The sequence below is a fragment of the Lepisma saccharinum genome, unplaced genomic scaffold (assembly GCF_977018435.1).
Source record: "Lepisma saccharinum unplaced genomic scaffold, izLepSacc3.1 HAP1_SCAFFOLD_1196, whole genome shotgun sequence".
Taxonomy (NCBI): Eukaryota; Metazoa; Arthropoda; class Insecta; order Zygentoma; family Lepismatidae; genus Lepisma; species Lepisma saccharinum.
The window spans coordinates 14,309-28,128 of record NW_028143833.1 but is presented as its reverse complement, the minus strand read 5'-3'; the positions used below and the strand labels follow the sequence as shown (position 1 = coordinate 28,128).

Sequence of the window (13,820 nt, the reverse complement as noted above, 5' to 3'; positions counted from 1 at the left end):
CTCGTTTAACACTCGATACCATACCACAAAATAAAAATTAAATTTCTTTCTAACCACATTTTTTTTTCAGTAGCTTTGTGTTGCGGAGCTAAAAGTATAGTCTTACACACACAGGATCTAAGGGGTGAAACGAGTCTTACTACAGTGCTTTCGTTTTGGCTTTGGGCCGGGATAGAGCGTGAACAACTTTGAACAACTCATATAACACAGCTTTGTACTTGTTAATGCAATATAAATATAATTGTCTACATGCTAAAGATATGTGCATAAATAAGCGAGAATTTACGGGACGAAAATGCGGGCATCTGCGCCATGTCACGCGCTATCTCCATCCAGAGCCAAAACGAAAGCACTGTAGAAGTCCAAGACGGAGTGCAAGGGACAATAAACTAGTGGATGGAACAAAATTATTATTTACTTTAGGGCCAATCAAATCTAATTTGTCTACATAACCACCGCTGCATACTCAACTCAATGCATGACGAAACGATTGCAAATAGAGAGCAATTATGAGAATATTATGAAAAGTCCAACTGAACTGTTACTTTAAACAACTCTGAGCCATTCCATGTGAAATTGGACAAACAAGGTTAATCCATTTTTATTGAAAATATCACTTATTATATATGAAATTAAATGGAAAACTATGCAGAATTTGGAATTATAAATACAAACATTAGTTTCTTAATGTCTTAAATTACATTGTTTCAAACCTATTTCTTTTTACAGTAGAAGTGGGATTTTATGTCTGGTGTCTCCACTTAATTTAGTTTCATTATGATACAGTTTTATTCCATAATAAAACTAAAATCATTCAAATTATCTCATTTATTGTTTCTATATCTCAAGCTCTGAAGTATTCTACTTCATTTCTGATACAATCCTTACTTTGAAGAATCTATTTATGATAATTTCCATAGCCTTTGCATTGTTCCATAATCCTTCATGTGCATGATGTCACACATGTCACAAAATTTGTCACACCCGTCGTAGGCAAAAATTTATAAAAATGTACTAGTGATATTTTTAGAAACTAAAAGCATCTGAATGTCGAGGAAAATTTGGTTTGTGAAAATATAATGAAATTGATTCAGTAAACCCATATATTCGAGAGTTCTCTTAAAGAGTAAGTAAGGTCATAAAGTCGTCTCAAAAGTGTCACACCCGTCACAAGTACAAAAATGTATTTTCTGTAGCTGAGATTTAATTCTGCAATTAAATACTTACTTCAAGGAAAATGAAATTACATGAACTGATAGAGTTACACATTTGAAGGTGTCGAGAAAATAATTAAAAAATGAATGTTAATTTGTCTGAATGCCACACCAGTCACAATGGAATTGCTCTTCTGTAGATCCGGCACTGGCTGTCGTGCAGGTTTTAAATCAATTTTTAGCACTAGGTGGCAGAGTATTATATCTAATCAAAATGCATAATATTCTCTGAATTATGTTTTTAAAATATATTCACAAATTTGGCCAGTTATGATGAATACTTACAGATCTTATTAAGGACATGACTTTTATTGGGATATTGTGAAAATTTTACTTTGAGGTAAGTTTATTCTTACTTCTCATGTCGAGTTTCTGTACAAACCTCTTGAAGGTGATGCAGTCCAGGCGAAGGGGTGCGTGCAGCGTTTTGATTCTGTTTCTTAAGTATTTTTGTATAGGTGATTAGGATCCCCCATTTCACCTTACCACAAAAGAAAAGTCATAGTGCTTTCAACTTCTACCATCGCAATGAGGAAAGCGTGCAGTGGAGCCAACTTTCGAAAAATATTGGAAAGCCTGAACTCTGGGATTTGAATTGTGCAATAATACAGAGTAGAACCGAAATCTATCGACAAACTTTCAAAGACTGTTCAGAGATGTTGGCTGAGTGTTTTGATAAGAGGGGTTGATCAATATCAAGAACAAGATGAATCTTATCGTGGCGGGTTTTGTTATTTCGAAGTTTCGACAACTTTGTTGCCCTGCCTTCTAGTTTGTATTGTGTCCTTATCTTCATGACTTGGTTGCAATTCTCATTTTTGTCTCTCATATTCCTGTTCGCACGGCTGTCGTGTTACGTGGGTATGGAAAACTTGAAACATTGTATAGTTATATTTCTATCGCTACGTATTGCCTTAGGACCAAATAGTACGAGAATTAGTCCTAATTTAATTTACTCCGAACTTGACCAGTTTTATGTAGTAAACTTTTAATTAACAGTAACTGAAATGTTTTAATTCGGTAGACTAGACTGTCACTCATCCAAGTATACTTTCCAGACATAACACTGCTTGATTTCCCTTTTCATTAGATTACATTATAAACTGGCATATTAGATTTGTTTCTTAATTAAGTCTAGGTATTTTGTGAATGCGTCTTCTTGGATCTCGTTCGCCTATGGTATTTGCAGAAAAGTGTGATTTTTGAACGAAAATTAAGGCCGAAAATGTTACTCGGAGGGTGTTCAACAATAGTCGGAGAGTTACAAGGCGACGACGCTACCACTGCGCCGTCGGGGAGGCCCACTAATTTTAAACACACAAAATCACTCTCACACACTCTCTCTCTCTCTCTCTCTCTCTCTCTCTCTCTCTCTCTCTCTCTCTCTCTCTCTCTCTCTCTCTCTCTCTCTCTCTCTCTCTCTCTCATACGTAATTTAAATGTAACAAGTATTCGGAAAGAAATCAAGGCTTGACTTCATACCTAGGTAGGTATGTTTACCGTTGTAAGTCTGTGATATATGATTGGATTTTTACAAGAATTACATATAATATTTCCGGATCTCCCGCGTGCGTGATCTAAGGTCTAAATTCTTTCCTGCGTTGTCCCCGCATAAAGCGGCTCTGGGGTTCGCCCCGTTTCAAATTAATGGGTGCCTGGGGGCAACCCTGGAAGGTAAAGGGGTCCTACCCTCATATTCCCTAAATGTGACTTCATGACATGGTACTATATGCACAGGGAACTTTACCGTTGCATGTAATATTCTCTTTCGTATAATGCTATCTTGCATAAAATGGAAAAAAAGCGTGTTTCAGACATGATTGACGAAAGATAGTATTTTATTAGTCTGAATTTAAAAAAAAGAAAAAACTTTGTTCGCCACTTGCCACGGTGTTCCGTACCTTATGCTTTTGAAGCCAAGATGGCCGCCATGTTATTCTCTGGACACTAGTGCCTACTGAAAGTGAGAGAGTGAATAGTCTGTGAAGTGAGAAGCGACGCTGTACGAGAGATGTATTGCAGGTTGGCTGCAAATAATGTAGATTTGCAACGAATACATCAGTTCGATGTAATTGAGTGTTTCATTTTTGTGTATTAGTCTACCTACAGCACCATCACCTTCCTGGAAATGCTACAAACAGCGGCCGAAACAAGATAAGTGTCTTCTTGTTGGATGACGGGCGCGAACATGGTCCTCCTTGTGCCGGATGTTGCCTGCGATCACCATTCGTTGTGTTGTGTTGAACTTTTGTGCTAGCGTGCATTCGTGAACTGTGAATAAATACATTGACATACGGTTTGCTACGGGTAACCAATTTCAGTGCACTTTTTGTAGTGCCAGGAAGTGTTTCGTGCGTGCATTGTAGTTTGGACAACAACAATCCGTGCGCGACTCAATAAACATGGAAGCCATATCGGCAGCAAAGACTGTGCTCAAGCGAGAAGTTACTCGCCTTGAGAATAAAGTGAACGCGGGTTTACTGGACAATGTGACAATCGCGTTATCGGTAAACAAAGCCAAACAATTAACGGACGATTGTAAACAGTTATTATTTGACCTGGCTAGTGCGTGTGATGATGCAACTTTTGAGAGTTATGACGGTGAAATCGGTTGTATTCAAGACCGTTTGGATGCAACCATGTGCAGGCTTTGTTCGTTGCAGCAGCAACAGACTCAAGCTACGGTGACGTCATCGACAGAAGCACGAACAAGTGAAGTGCGTCTCCCGAAGCTCACGCTGCCTGTGTTCACAGGACAATTACAAGAGTGGCTTTCTTTGCGTGATTTGTTTATCGCGTCGGTGGACAAAAACAAACAGTTATCCAGTGCGCAAAAGCTACAGTATTTGAAAGCTTCGTTAAAGGGGCAACCTGCATTGCTTATCCAGTCCATGTCGGTGACTGATGATAACTATACCGAGGCGTGGAACATTCTAAATTCGCGTTAAACGGGAAACAAACGGGAGATTGTTATGGACACAATCAAGCGTTTAGTCGCGCAACCCAAAGTGCAACGTGAATCCGCAGCAGCCTTACGTAGCCTGCTAGACACAACTACCGAGTGTATTCGCGTGTTGAAAGTGATGGACATGCCCATAGAACATTGGGATCCTATCCTAGTATTTCATGTGACAGAAAAAATGGACAGTGATACTAGACAACAATGGGAACTTTCATTAAAGACAACCGAGTTGCCTACGTTTCAGGAGTTGAGTGACTTTCTTGACCAGCGTTCTCGTGCATTATCAGCTTCAAATCTCAGTGCTCAGAGATTGAAGCAGTCGACTCACAATAGCTCCCAGTTCAAGGGTGTGTATCATGCAGTGTCGGATGATACCTGTGGAAAATGTAAACTGCATCATGCCCTATACAAGTGCAAAGACTTCAAAAGCCTTTCGGTGATGGACAGAATGAGATTTGTTAGAGAAAAGGGTTTGTGTTATAATTGCATTCAAAGCCATCATAGGGCATCGGTATGTGACTCAGGGGCGTGTCGCGTTTGCAATAAAAAGCATCATACGTTGTTACACTATTATAAGCAGAGTGACTCTAGTGAAACAACAACTTCCCCCCAAGAAGTTTCTTCTCATGTGGCTGGAGAAGGAGACAAGGGACTAAAGCCAGTGTTGCTATCCACTGCAGTTGTGTATGTGCAGGGAAGAGATGGTGTTTATCAACCAGTTCGTGTGCTCCTAGACTGTGCCTCAGACACTTCCTTTGTCACCTCACGCTGTGTGCAAAGGTTAGGTTTACATCAGCATAAGGCAGACATCACTGTGAATGGGATTAGAGCAACAGGTGTAGGTGTAGGCAGTGCAGTAGTGAATCTACAATTCCAACCCAGTAGCAGAAGGAAAACATTCACTACAAGGGCAATCGTACTTCCTAAAATAACAGGAAACATTCCCAGGGAACCTTTACCAGACTTCGGGAAGTGGACACATATTCAAGGACTGAAGTTGGCAGATCCAAGGTTTTATGTGATGGAACCGGTGGACATTTTACTTGGAGCAGATTTGTTTCCTTTTCTTATGCAAAGTGGCAAACGTGTTGGGCCAAAGGGAACACCTACTGCACTACGTACTGTTCTTGGTTGGATTCTTTGTGGCAGTGTGGACATTCCCAAGGTAAGGGCAGTAGCATCATTTCATGCATCTTGTAGTCTTGATAGTGCACTTCGCCAGTTCTGGGAGGTAGAAGAGGTCCCAAGGCAAAGGCATCTGACATTAGAGGAGATACAATGTGAAGAGCACTTTTCGGTGACTCATGTTCGAGAAAACAATAAGTTCAGTGTGAGCCTTCCATTCAAGGAAGACAGTCCTCCCTTAGGATACTCTCGTGAAACAGCTGTGGCGAGATTACAGCAAATGGAACGGAAGTTTGCAAGGTCTCCTGTTTTTCATCAGAAGTACTCAGAATTCATGCATGAATATTTAGACTTGGGACATATGGAGCCTGTTCCTGCAAGTGAAGTGAAAAATAAACCATGTGATAGTTTCTATTTACCGCATCATGCTGTAATCAATCCAAATTCCACCAGTACACCTCTTCGTGTAGTTTTTGATGCCAGTTCAGTGACTTCAACAGGGATTAGTCTCAACGATAAGCTTCAAGTTGGGCCAGAATTGCAAGGTGATATCTTTCAATTATTACGCAGGTTCAGGAAGCATCAAATTCCTTTGTGTGCAGACATTTCCAAAATGTATAGACAAATATTGATTCATCCATCAGATACAGACTTTCAGCGAATAGTGTGGCGCGACAATCCTCAAGGATTGATAAGGGACTATAGGCTACTCACGGTGACGTATGGGACTTCCAGTGCACCTTATCTTGCAACAAAGTGTCTTCAACAATTAGCTATTGATGAAATGAATGCATTTCCATTAGCAGCCCCAGTGTTATTAAATGATTTTTATGTTGACGATTTGGTATCTGGTGCCAGCAATGTGGAAGAAGCTATCGAATTGCAGTCACAATTGATACAGTTACTAGCAAAGGGTGGTTTTGAGTTACGTAAATGGTCCTCTAGTGAGCCACAAGTGTTGACAGCAGTACCTGTAGAGTTGAGAGAAACTAATGTGCCTTTAGATATCCATTGCAGTGAACTTGTGAAAACGTTAGGTCTAAGGTGGCATCCTGGTGCTGACCACTTCACTTTTCTTGTGACTTTACCACCAAAACGTCACACATTGACGAAAAGACTATTGTTATCTGACATTGCAAAATTGTTTGATCCTCTTGGTTTCTTAGCCCCAACAGTCATACAAGCAAAAATACTCATTCAAGAATTATGGAAAGAAAAGTTGGGCTGGGATGAGGCATTATCCGTGGAAACATGCGACCTGTGGCTACATTTTTGTAGTGAACTTCCTGTACTGCAACAATTACAAATCAAACGTGCTATTGTATCTGCAAATGCTATAGCTTGTCAATTAGTGGGTTTCTGTGATGCATCACAACAAGCATACTGTGCGGTAGTGTACCTTCGCTCAGTTTATGTCGATGGTCATGTTGAAGTGAGGTTGGTAGGAGCAAAGACCAAGGTGGCTCCAATCAAGCAAATGTCTTTACCAAGACTAGAACTATCAGCGGCAGTTTTATTGACACGATTGCTCGTAGTAATCTGCAATGCACTATCCTACAAATTGGAAGATGCGTGTGTGTGGACTGATTCTACCATTGTGCTTACTTGGTTATCCTCAACACCAAGCAGGTGGAAAACATTTGTAGCAAATCTAGTGGCAGAAGTGCAGGAGAGTCTTCGTCGTGAACAATGGTCTCACATCATGGGAAAATCAAATCCTGCAGATCTTGCTACAAGAGGTATCAGTGCTTCAGCCTTAGCTCAGTGTGAGTTATGGTGGGCGGGACCAGAGTTCTTACGAACAACTTCATTGGCAACGTTTGATCATCATGAGACAAACAACGAAATTTTGGAAGAAGTTACAAAAGAAGAGAAGAAGATTGCCATTACAGTTATGTACAGTACAGTAGAAGAAGATCTGATCAGTAGATATTCAACCTTTTCTAAAATGCAGAGAATAATGGCATGGATCCAACGATTTGTATTCAATACTCGCCAGTCAGTGAATCAGAGAAGGCAAGGAGCATTGACAACTAAAGAGTTTGTGACAGCAACGACCTCTTTTGTAAAACAAGCCCAGAAAAGTGAATTCTCAGCAGAATTACATTGTTTACAAGCTAAAATTCCTCTGCCAACAAAAAGCAGGTTATTGTGGTTGGCTCCCTTTGTTGATGAGGCAGGTGTCATTCGTGTTGGAGGGAGGCTACACAAAGCAAGAATAACAGTGGACCATAAACATCCAATGTTGCTACCTGCGAAGCACAAATTGACTCACTTATTAATTAAAAATGAACATTTACTTAATCTTCATGCTGGTCCTCAGTTAGTGTTGTCCTCATTGCAACGAAAATTCTGGATACTGAGAGGGCGAGATACAGTGCGTAACATTGTGAAGAAATGTGTAACTTGTCATCGCTTTTGTACACAATCTGGGGAACAATTAATGGGTAGCTTACCAGAATCTAGGATCAATCCTTCTCGTCCATTTATAAACTGTGGTGTGGATTATGAAGGGCCCATACTGTTGAAGGAAATGGTTGGACGCTCTCGTAAGCAGTATAAGGGTTATATTGCCTTATTTGTTTGTTTCGCAACGAAAGCAGTTCATTTAGAAATAGTGAGCAGTGGTACTACAGAGACGTTTTTGGCTGCACTTCGGAGATTTGTATCTCGTCGTGGGAAACCCAATAATATTTACAGTGATTGTGGAACAACGTTTGTTGGCGCTAATAGAGAGTTGAAGGAATTCATGAGATTGGCAAAACAACCAAAGCACAATGAAACTATTTCAAGTGCTCTAAGCAGCTTAGGCATCCAGTGGCATTTTAATGTTCCTCGTAATCCTCATGCAGGAGGGTTGTGGGAGAGTGGTGTCAAATCAGTTAAATACCACCTCAAAAGAGTTGTGGGGAATGCCCTACTTACCTTTGAGGAATTGTATACAGTATTAACACAAATAGAAGCATGTTTGAATTCCAGACCGTTAACTGCTCTATCCAGGGATCCTAACGACATGAAGGCACTTACTCCAGGCCATTTTTTAATAGGAGATGCATTGATAGCTACTCCAGATAGGGACTTTGCTACAATAGAAATGAACAGACTGTCGAAGTGGCAGCTCGTGCAAAGGCTGACACAGCATTTCTGGCGCAGATGGTGTAGGGACTACCTTTCTCAGTTACAACAACGTCCTAAGTGGAGAAGGGAGCAACAGAATCTACAGGTCGGTGACTTGGTTGTGGTCAGAGATGATCAACTTGCAGCTCAACAGTGGAAACTTGGCAGAGTAATCAACGTTCATCCAGGTGAAGATGGATTGGTTAGAGCAGCAACAGTGAGAACCAGTGAAGGAACCTACAAGAGGCCAGCAGTGAAGCTGTCCCTTTTACCGGTGAGTGAAGTTGAACACCAATGAGAAAGAACTTAAACTTTCAAATTTATGCATAAAAGGCAATAATTAGTTTGTTCAATTTCTTTTTAATTTTGTGTTGTTATTTTCAGTAGGAAAGTTTGAGAAAGTTGTATTCAATTTACATTTGTTCATCAAAAATGTGTTCTATATTGTGTATTTAGTAAAGTGTTGAAATTAATCATTTCAAGGTGGGCGGTATGTTCCGTACCTTATGCTTTTGGAGCCAAGATGGCCGCCATGTTATTCTCTGGACACTAGTGCCTACTGAAAGTGAGAGAGTGAATAGTCTGTGAAGTGAGAAGCGACGCTGTACGAGAGATGTATTGCAGGTTGGCTGCAAATAATGTAGATTTGCAACGAATACATCAGTTCGATGTAATTGAGTGTTTCATTTATGTGTATTAGTCTACCTACAGCACCATTACCTTCCTGGAAATGCTACAAACAGCGGCCGAAACAAGATAAGTGTTTCCTTGTTGGATGACGGGCGCGAACACACGGATACCGACAAAGTTAATAAAATTCGAAGTGCAACATTCACATTACGTGCAAAATCATGACCCTTTACCAGTTTAAGACCTCCTTTGGTGTAATTGTTTCATTATAGCCGAAAGCACTTTTAGTTCATGTTTTAATTCAGTAACCTTCATGTGTTAGCATTCCGGCAAGTTTTCTACACTTTTCAGACAAAAGATCAGATGACATGTCATTATGCTTACAAATATCATAAAAGAAATTGAAAATTCACTATGATATTTAAGCTGCTCAAATCTTCCTCTTAGAGCTAAAATAATCGTCTTGGACCTGGTAATAAAAATCAACTTTGTACCGCTTCTTTTTCGATTTCAGCCCTGTTCAGTGTTGCCTATCTTTGGATCATCTATATCTAAAATTCGATGCCAATTCTCTCTCATCAACCGGGAGTGACAGGTCGCCGTCCTCTTAGCCTCCACGAGAGGAGGGAGGAAGGCCGTGCCAGGATGCCAAGTAACATCTAAGGAACTTTTAAATTTTTCATCACTTCTGCTTTCTTCAAAGCGCTGATATGTTTGTAAGAAATCATCTAATAATAATAATAACCTAACCTAACGCAACCTAATATAACAGCATCTAACACGTCGTACATTAATGTTTTGAAGACATTTGCTCATTACATTACTTGAAGTAAAAAGTCTTTAATTTATTTATTAAACACTACAGGCAAATGCCCAGTTATAGTGCTTTGAGGTTAAATTCTGAGTTAAGTTCACATACATGTTGACAAAACAACAGTAATTAAGAATTGGAAATAGAAAACAAAACAATAAGAGAAGAAACTCTAAAAAGGAACAGAATAATCGTTACATAACAACAATATATAATATATAGAAGGGTGGTATATCATAAAGTATACAACATATTTGGTTACAATGCTATTATACAGGGTTCACATAATATGTTTGCTTTTAGGTCTAAATAGACCAATGTCAGGAGTATAATTAGAGACTATATTGTACAACGCGCACATCCTCCTCTTGGGATCCGTTTCGGCCATCCTGGTTCTACCGAGTGAAATTTGGAAGAGGTCATTTCTGTGTCTTAATTTTGAGTATGGAAGATGAAAGTTTATTTTTGCGAGAAGTGTGGAGGAGTCTGTTTTTCCATTGACAAGTTTCGAAAGGAAGGTTAACTGGTGCACCTGTCTTCTTTTTTCAAGGAACAGGACACTCATCATGTTGCGTAAGATACCAGATAACCAGTGCGCAAAGGAATGTTAAGTCAGCTAACTGATTTGCAATACACTGAGCATCATGTGCGACCATCTGGACAGTTTTATCGTCGCCAATTACTTCAAGGAGCGCATCATGGACCTCTCCCACTTGATATCTCAACGGAGTTAAGGCATCAAATCTGTTTTTCCACCTTGTGGCACTCGTTGGCTTTAAAGTGAGAATACAGATATGTTTCTTCAAAACTGTGGGTTGGCATATATTAACTTCCAAGTTATATAATATAATATAATATTATAACTTTCAAGTTTTCAATAGGCTTATCTTTTTTCTCTTCAAATTATGCCTCCCTGACTATTTGCCGCTTTGGGCAGTGACACGGTTCGCCCCCCTCCCCCTTTCCGCCGGCCCTGTGTCGACTGGAGTCTTGTGCAATAAGCTCTTCACATGATCTCAAAAGAAGAAGCCTATCGGCATTATATCTGACGATCGAGCTGGCCATGTAACAGGACCACCACGACCAATCAATCTCTGATCCAACTGTGCATCAATATGTTCTCTAACGCCGACTGCAAAGTGTGGCGGCGCCCTTCATGTTGAAACCACATGAGCAAAGGTAGTTTAGCTAGAAAAACTAAACAAATTCCGTGTAAACATACATAAATGTAGTAAGGTTTGAACAAACGAAGAAAAGCAATTACTCTGTAAAACGGTACAGTGGTGCTTGTATTATTAGTGATTGGAGGCGTGGAACTAAAACCTGGCCCAAGTGAGGAAATGAAAGAAATCAAAGAAATGTTCCGTGATCTCAAAGCCTCTCACCTATCACTTGTTACCGAAGTTCGACAATTCAACGACGCACTTAGAACTCTGGTCGGTAGAGTGGATGTCCTCCAAAGTGACGTAGTTTCGCTTACAAAACGTTTAGAAGAACTGTCGGAGAACAATAGATGGCTTCAACAAAAGCTAGATGATCAGGAAGATAGAAGTCGTCGGGATAACCTGATGTTTTACGGTGTCGATGAGGATTCCCCGGGAGAAGACTGGGCAGAATCTGAGTCCAAAGTGCGTCGAATTATGCAAGACAAGCCCTGAGCATAAATCTGCAAGAGGATGACATACAGCGAGCTCATAGGATAAACACGAACAGTACGCGAGGCCCATGCCCAATCGGTTGTCGCTTTTTACGGTACAAAAAAAAGGAAGAAATTCTCAGGTGCCGCAACAAACTAAAAGTTACAAAAATATATGTTGAACATGACTTCCGCTATTCCACTCGGAAGGAGCGCCAGGGACTCCTGGAACATATGCACAGTGCCCGGAATGCTGGTCGTAGAGCCTACATTAGTTACCGCCACCTCGTTGTTGACAATGTCAAGTATTCCCTGAGTGATCTCCAACCTGACCCAGCCACCTTAGCTGAGCCCCAACCTGCTGGCGCCAACCCGTCTCCAAGTGAAAGTGCAGTTCAACATCCCCCAGCCCCTATCCACCCTGGAAGATCAGGAATGCAGTACGATCGCCGAAGCAAATGGTCCCGCGGAAATGGCCTCCAGCCTCTTTGAAGATGTCGACGTAGCCACGCCCATCGCAACCTGAGAGGTAAGAAGGACATCCCCTCAGGACCCACTGGTGTATTAGTGAAAACAGCTGACAATCTCGAACCTAGCGGAACGATTACAAATGCAACTAGTGCACACTCCGTTTCTGACTCGCCAGAGAATGTTCATTCAGTCAAAACCGTTCATGAGAATCAAACAAATCGAGTCCCCATGAGCATTATTTATCAAAACCTAAGAGGAATACGCACGAAAACGAATCAATTTCTTCTCAGCATTTTGGCGAATAACTATGATGTGGTTTTGTGCGCTGAAACTTGGCTCAATACCTGAATATCCAACTCCGAAATATTTTCAGAACAATACAGTGTTTTCAGATCGGACCGCAACCCACGAGAAAATGGGAAAACCCTAGGCGGTGGTGTTCTTATTGGTGTAAAGAAAGAACATTGCCCTGAACTAGTGGATTTACCTTTAACTGAACAAACCATAGACTGTGTAATTATAAAATTAAAACCGGAACATGCACATACCATCTATATTTCTGTAATATACATCCAGCCGTCATCACCCCTACCGGTATATGAAACCTTGTTCTCCCACATAGCCGCACATTGTCCTCTAGTGGCCCCATTGCTCATCGCTGGTGACTTTAACATCCCTGACGTAACTCAGCCTACTAACAACCTTCTCACGTTAGGTTCCCACTGTCGTGAATTCAAGTACTTTATTGATTTTAATGATCTAAAAAACTTAAATACTATACAAAATGCCAACGGTAAAACCCTAGATTTAGCCCTAACAAATATAGAGAATGTAACGATACTCCGGCAGGATGCACTGGTGCCGGAAGACACTCACCACCCACCCCTAGGAATAAATATACCATGTCCCAAACCTAAGCGTAAAACTTCAAAGTCGAGTATTACGAGGGTCACTATTTATATTTTTGAGCCTTGGCAACACTGATTGAAGTTAGGCGCGATTTGACGTTTGCACGGAATCGTCTGGCATTATTGACCATAACGTACTTCAAATGTTTTGTCAATAGCTTCAGTTGTGTTGTTTATGTTGCCTTGAAGATTGCGCGACAACAATAAAATGGAATTAACTCGTGAACATTTTCGTGCGGTGATTTTTTACGATTTTCGACGTGGATTATCAAGACAAGAGTGCATCGATCAACTTACTTCCACATTTGGCGGTGAAGCCCCATCCTTTGCCACTGTGAAACGCTGGTATAACGAATTTAATCGTGGCCGCCATTCGCTCACCGACGAGATTCGCGAAGGTCGTCCAAAATCAGTTGTTATTCAAGAAAACATTGATGCTGTGCAAAACCTAATACTGCAAGATCGTCATGTGACATACTTTGAGATTGAGGCATTAGTTCCACCAGCATATATAAAATATTACATGTTCATTTAGCTGTGAGAAAGGTATGTTCTCGTTGGATCCCACACAATTTGACAAAAACTCAAAAAGACGCTCGCGTCAATTGGTGCAAACAAATGCTCAATAAATACAATCGTGGTGCTTCAAAAGACGTATATAAGATTGTAACAGGTGACGAATCATGGATATATGCATATGAGCCGGAACGTAAACAGCAGTCGACTGTATGGGTGTTTCAAGATGAACCCAATCCAACAAAAGTTGTTCGCGCTCGAAGCACATCGAAACAAATGGTCGCCTGTTTTTTTGGGAAAACTGGTCATGTGGCAACTGTGCCTTTAGAGGAACGTAGAACGGTCAACTCTGAATGGTACACAACAATTTGTTTGCCAGAGGTCTTCGGTCAAATACGGAAAACAAACAAACGCCGTCGGATCATTCTTC

At 40.7% G+C, this 13,820-nt stretch overlaps 1 protein-coding gene across 1 annotated transcript; it reads left to right on the top strand.

Annotated features, from left to right (window-relative positions):
* The first annotated feature begins 4,354 nt into the window (after window positions 1-4,354).
* On the top strand, window positions 4,355-8,716 carry LOC145983538 (uncharacterized). The gene has a single exon (XM_083116614.1). The coding sequence runs from the start codon at window positions 4,355-4,357 to the stop codon at window positions 8,714-8,716; it is 4,362 nt and encodes a 1,453-aa protein (XP_082972740.1).
* The last annotated feature ends 5,104 nt before the right edge of the window (window positions 8,717-13,820 follow it).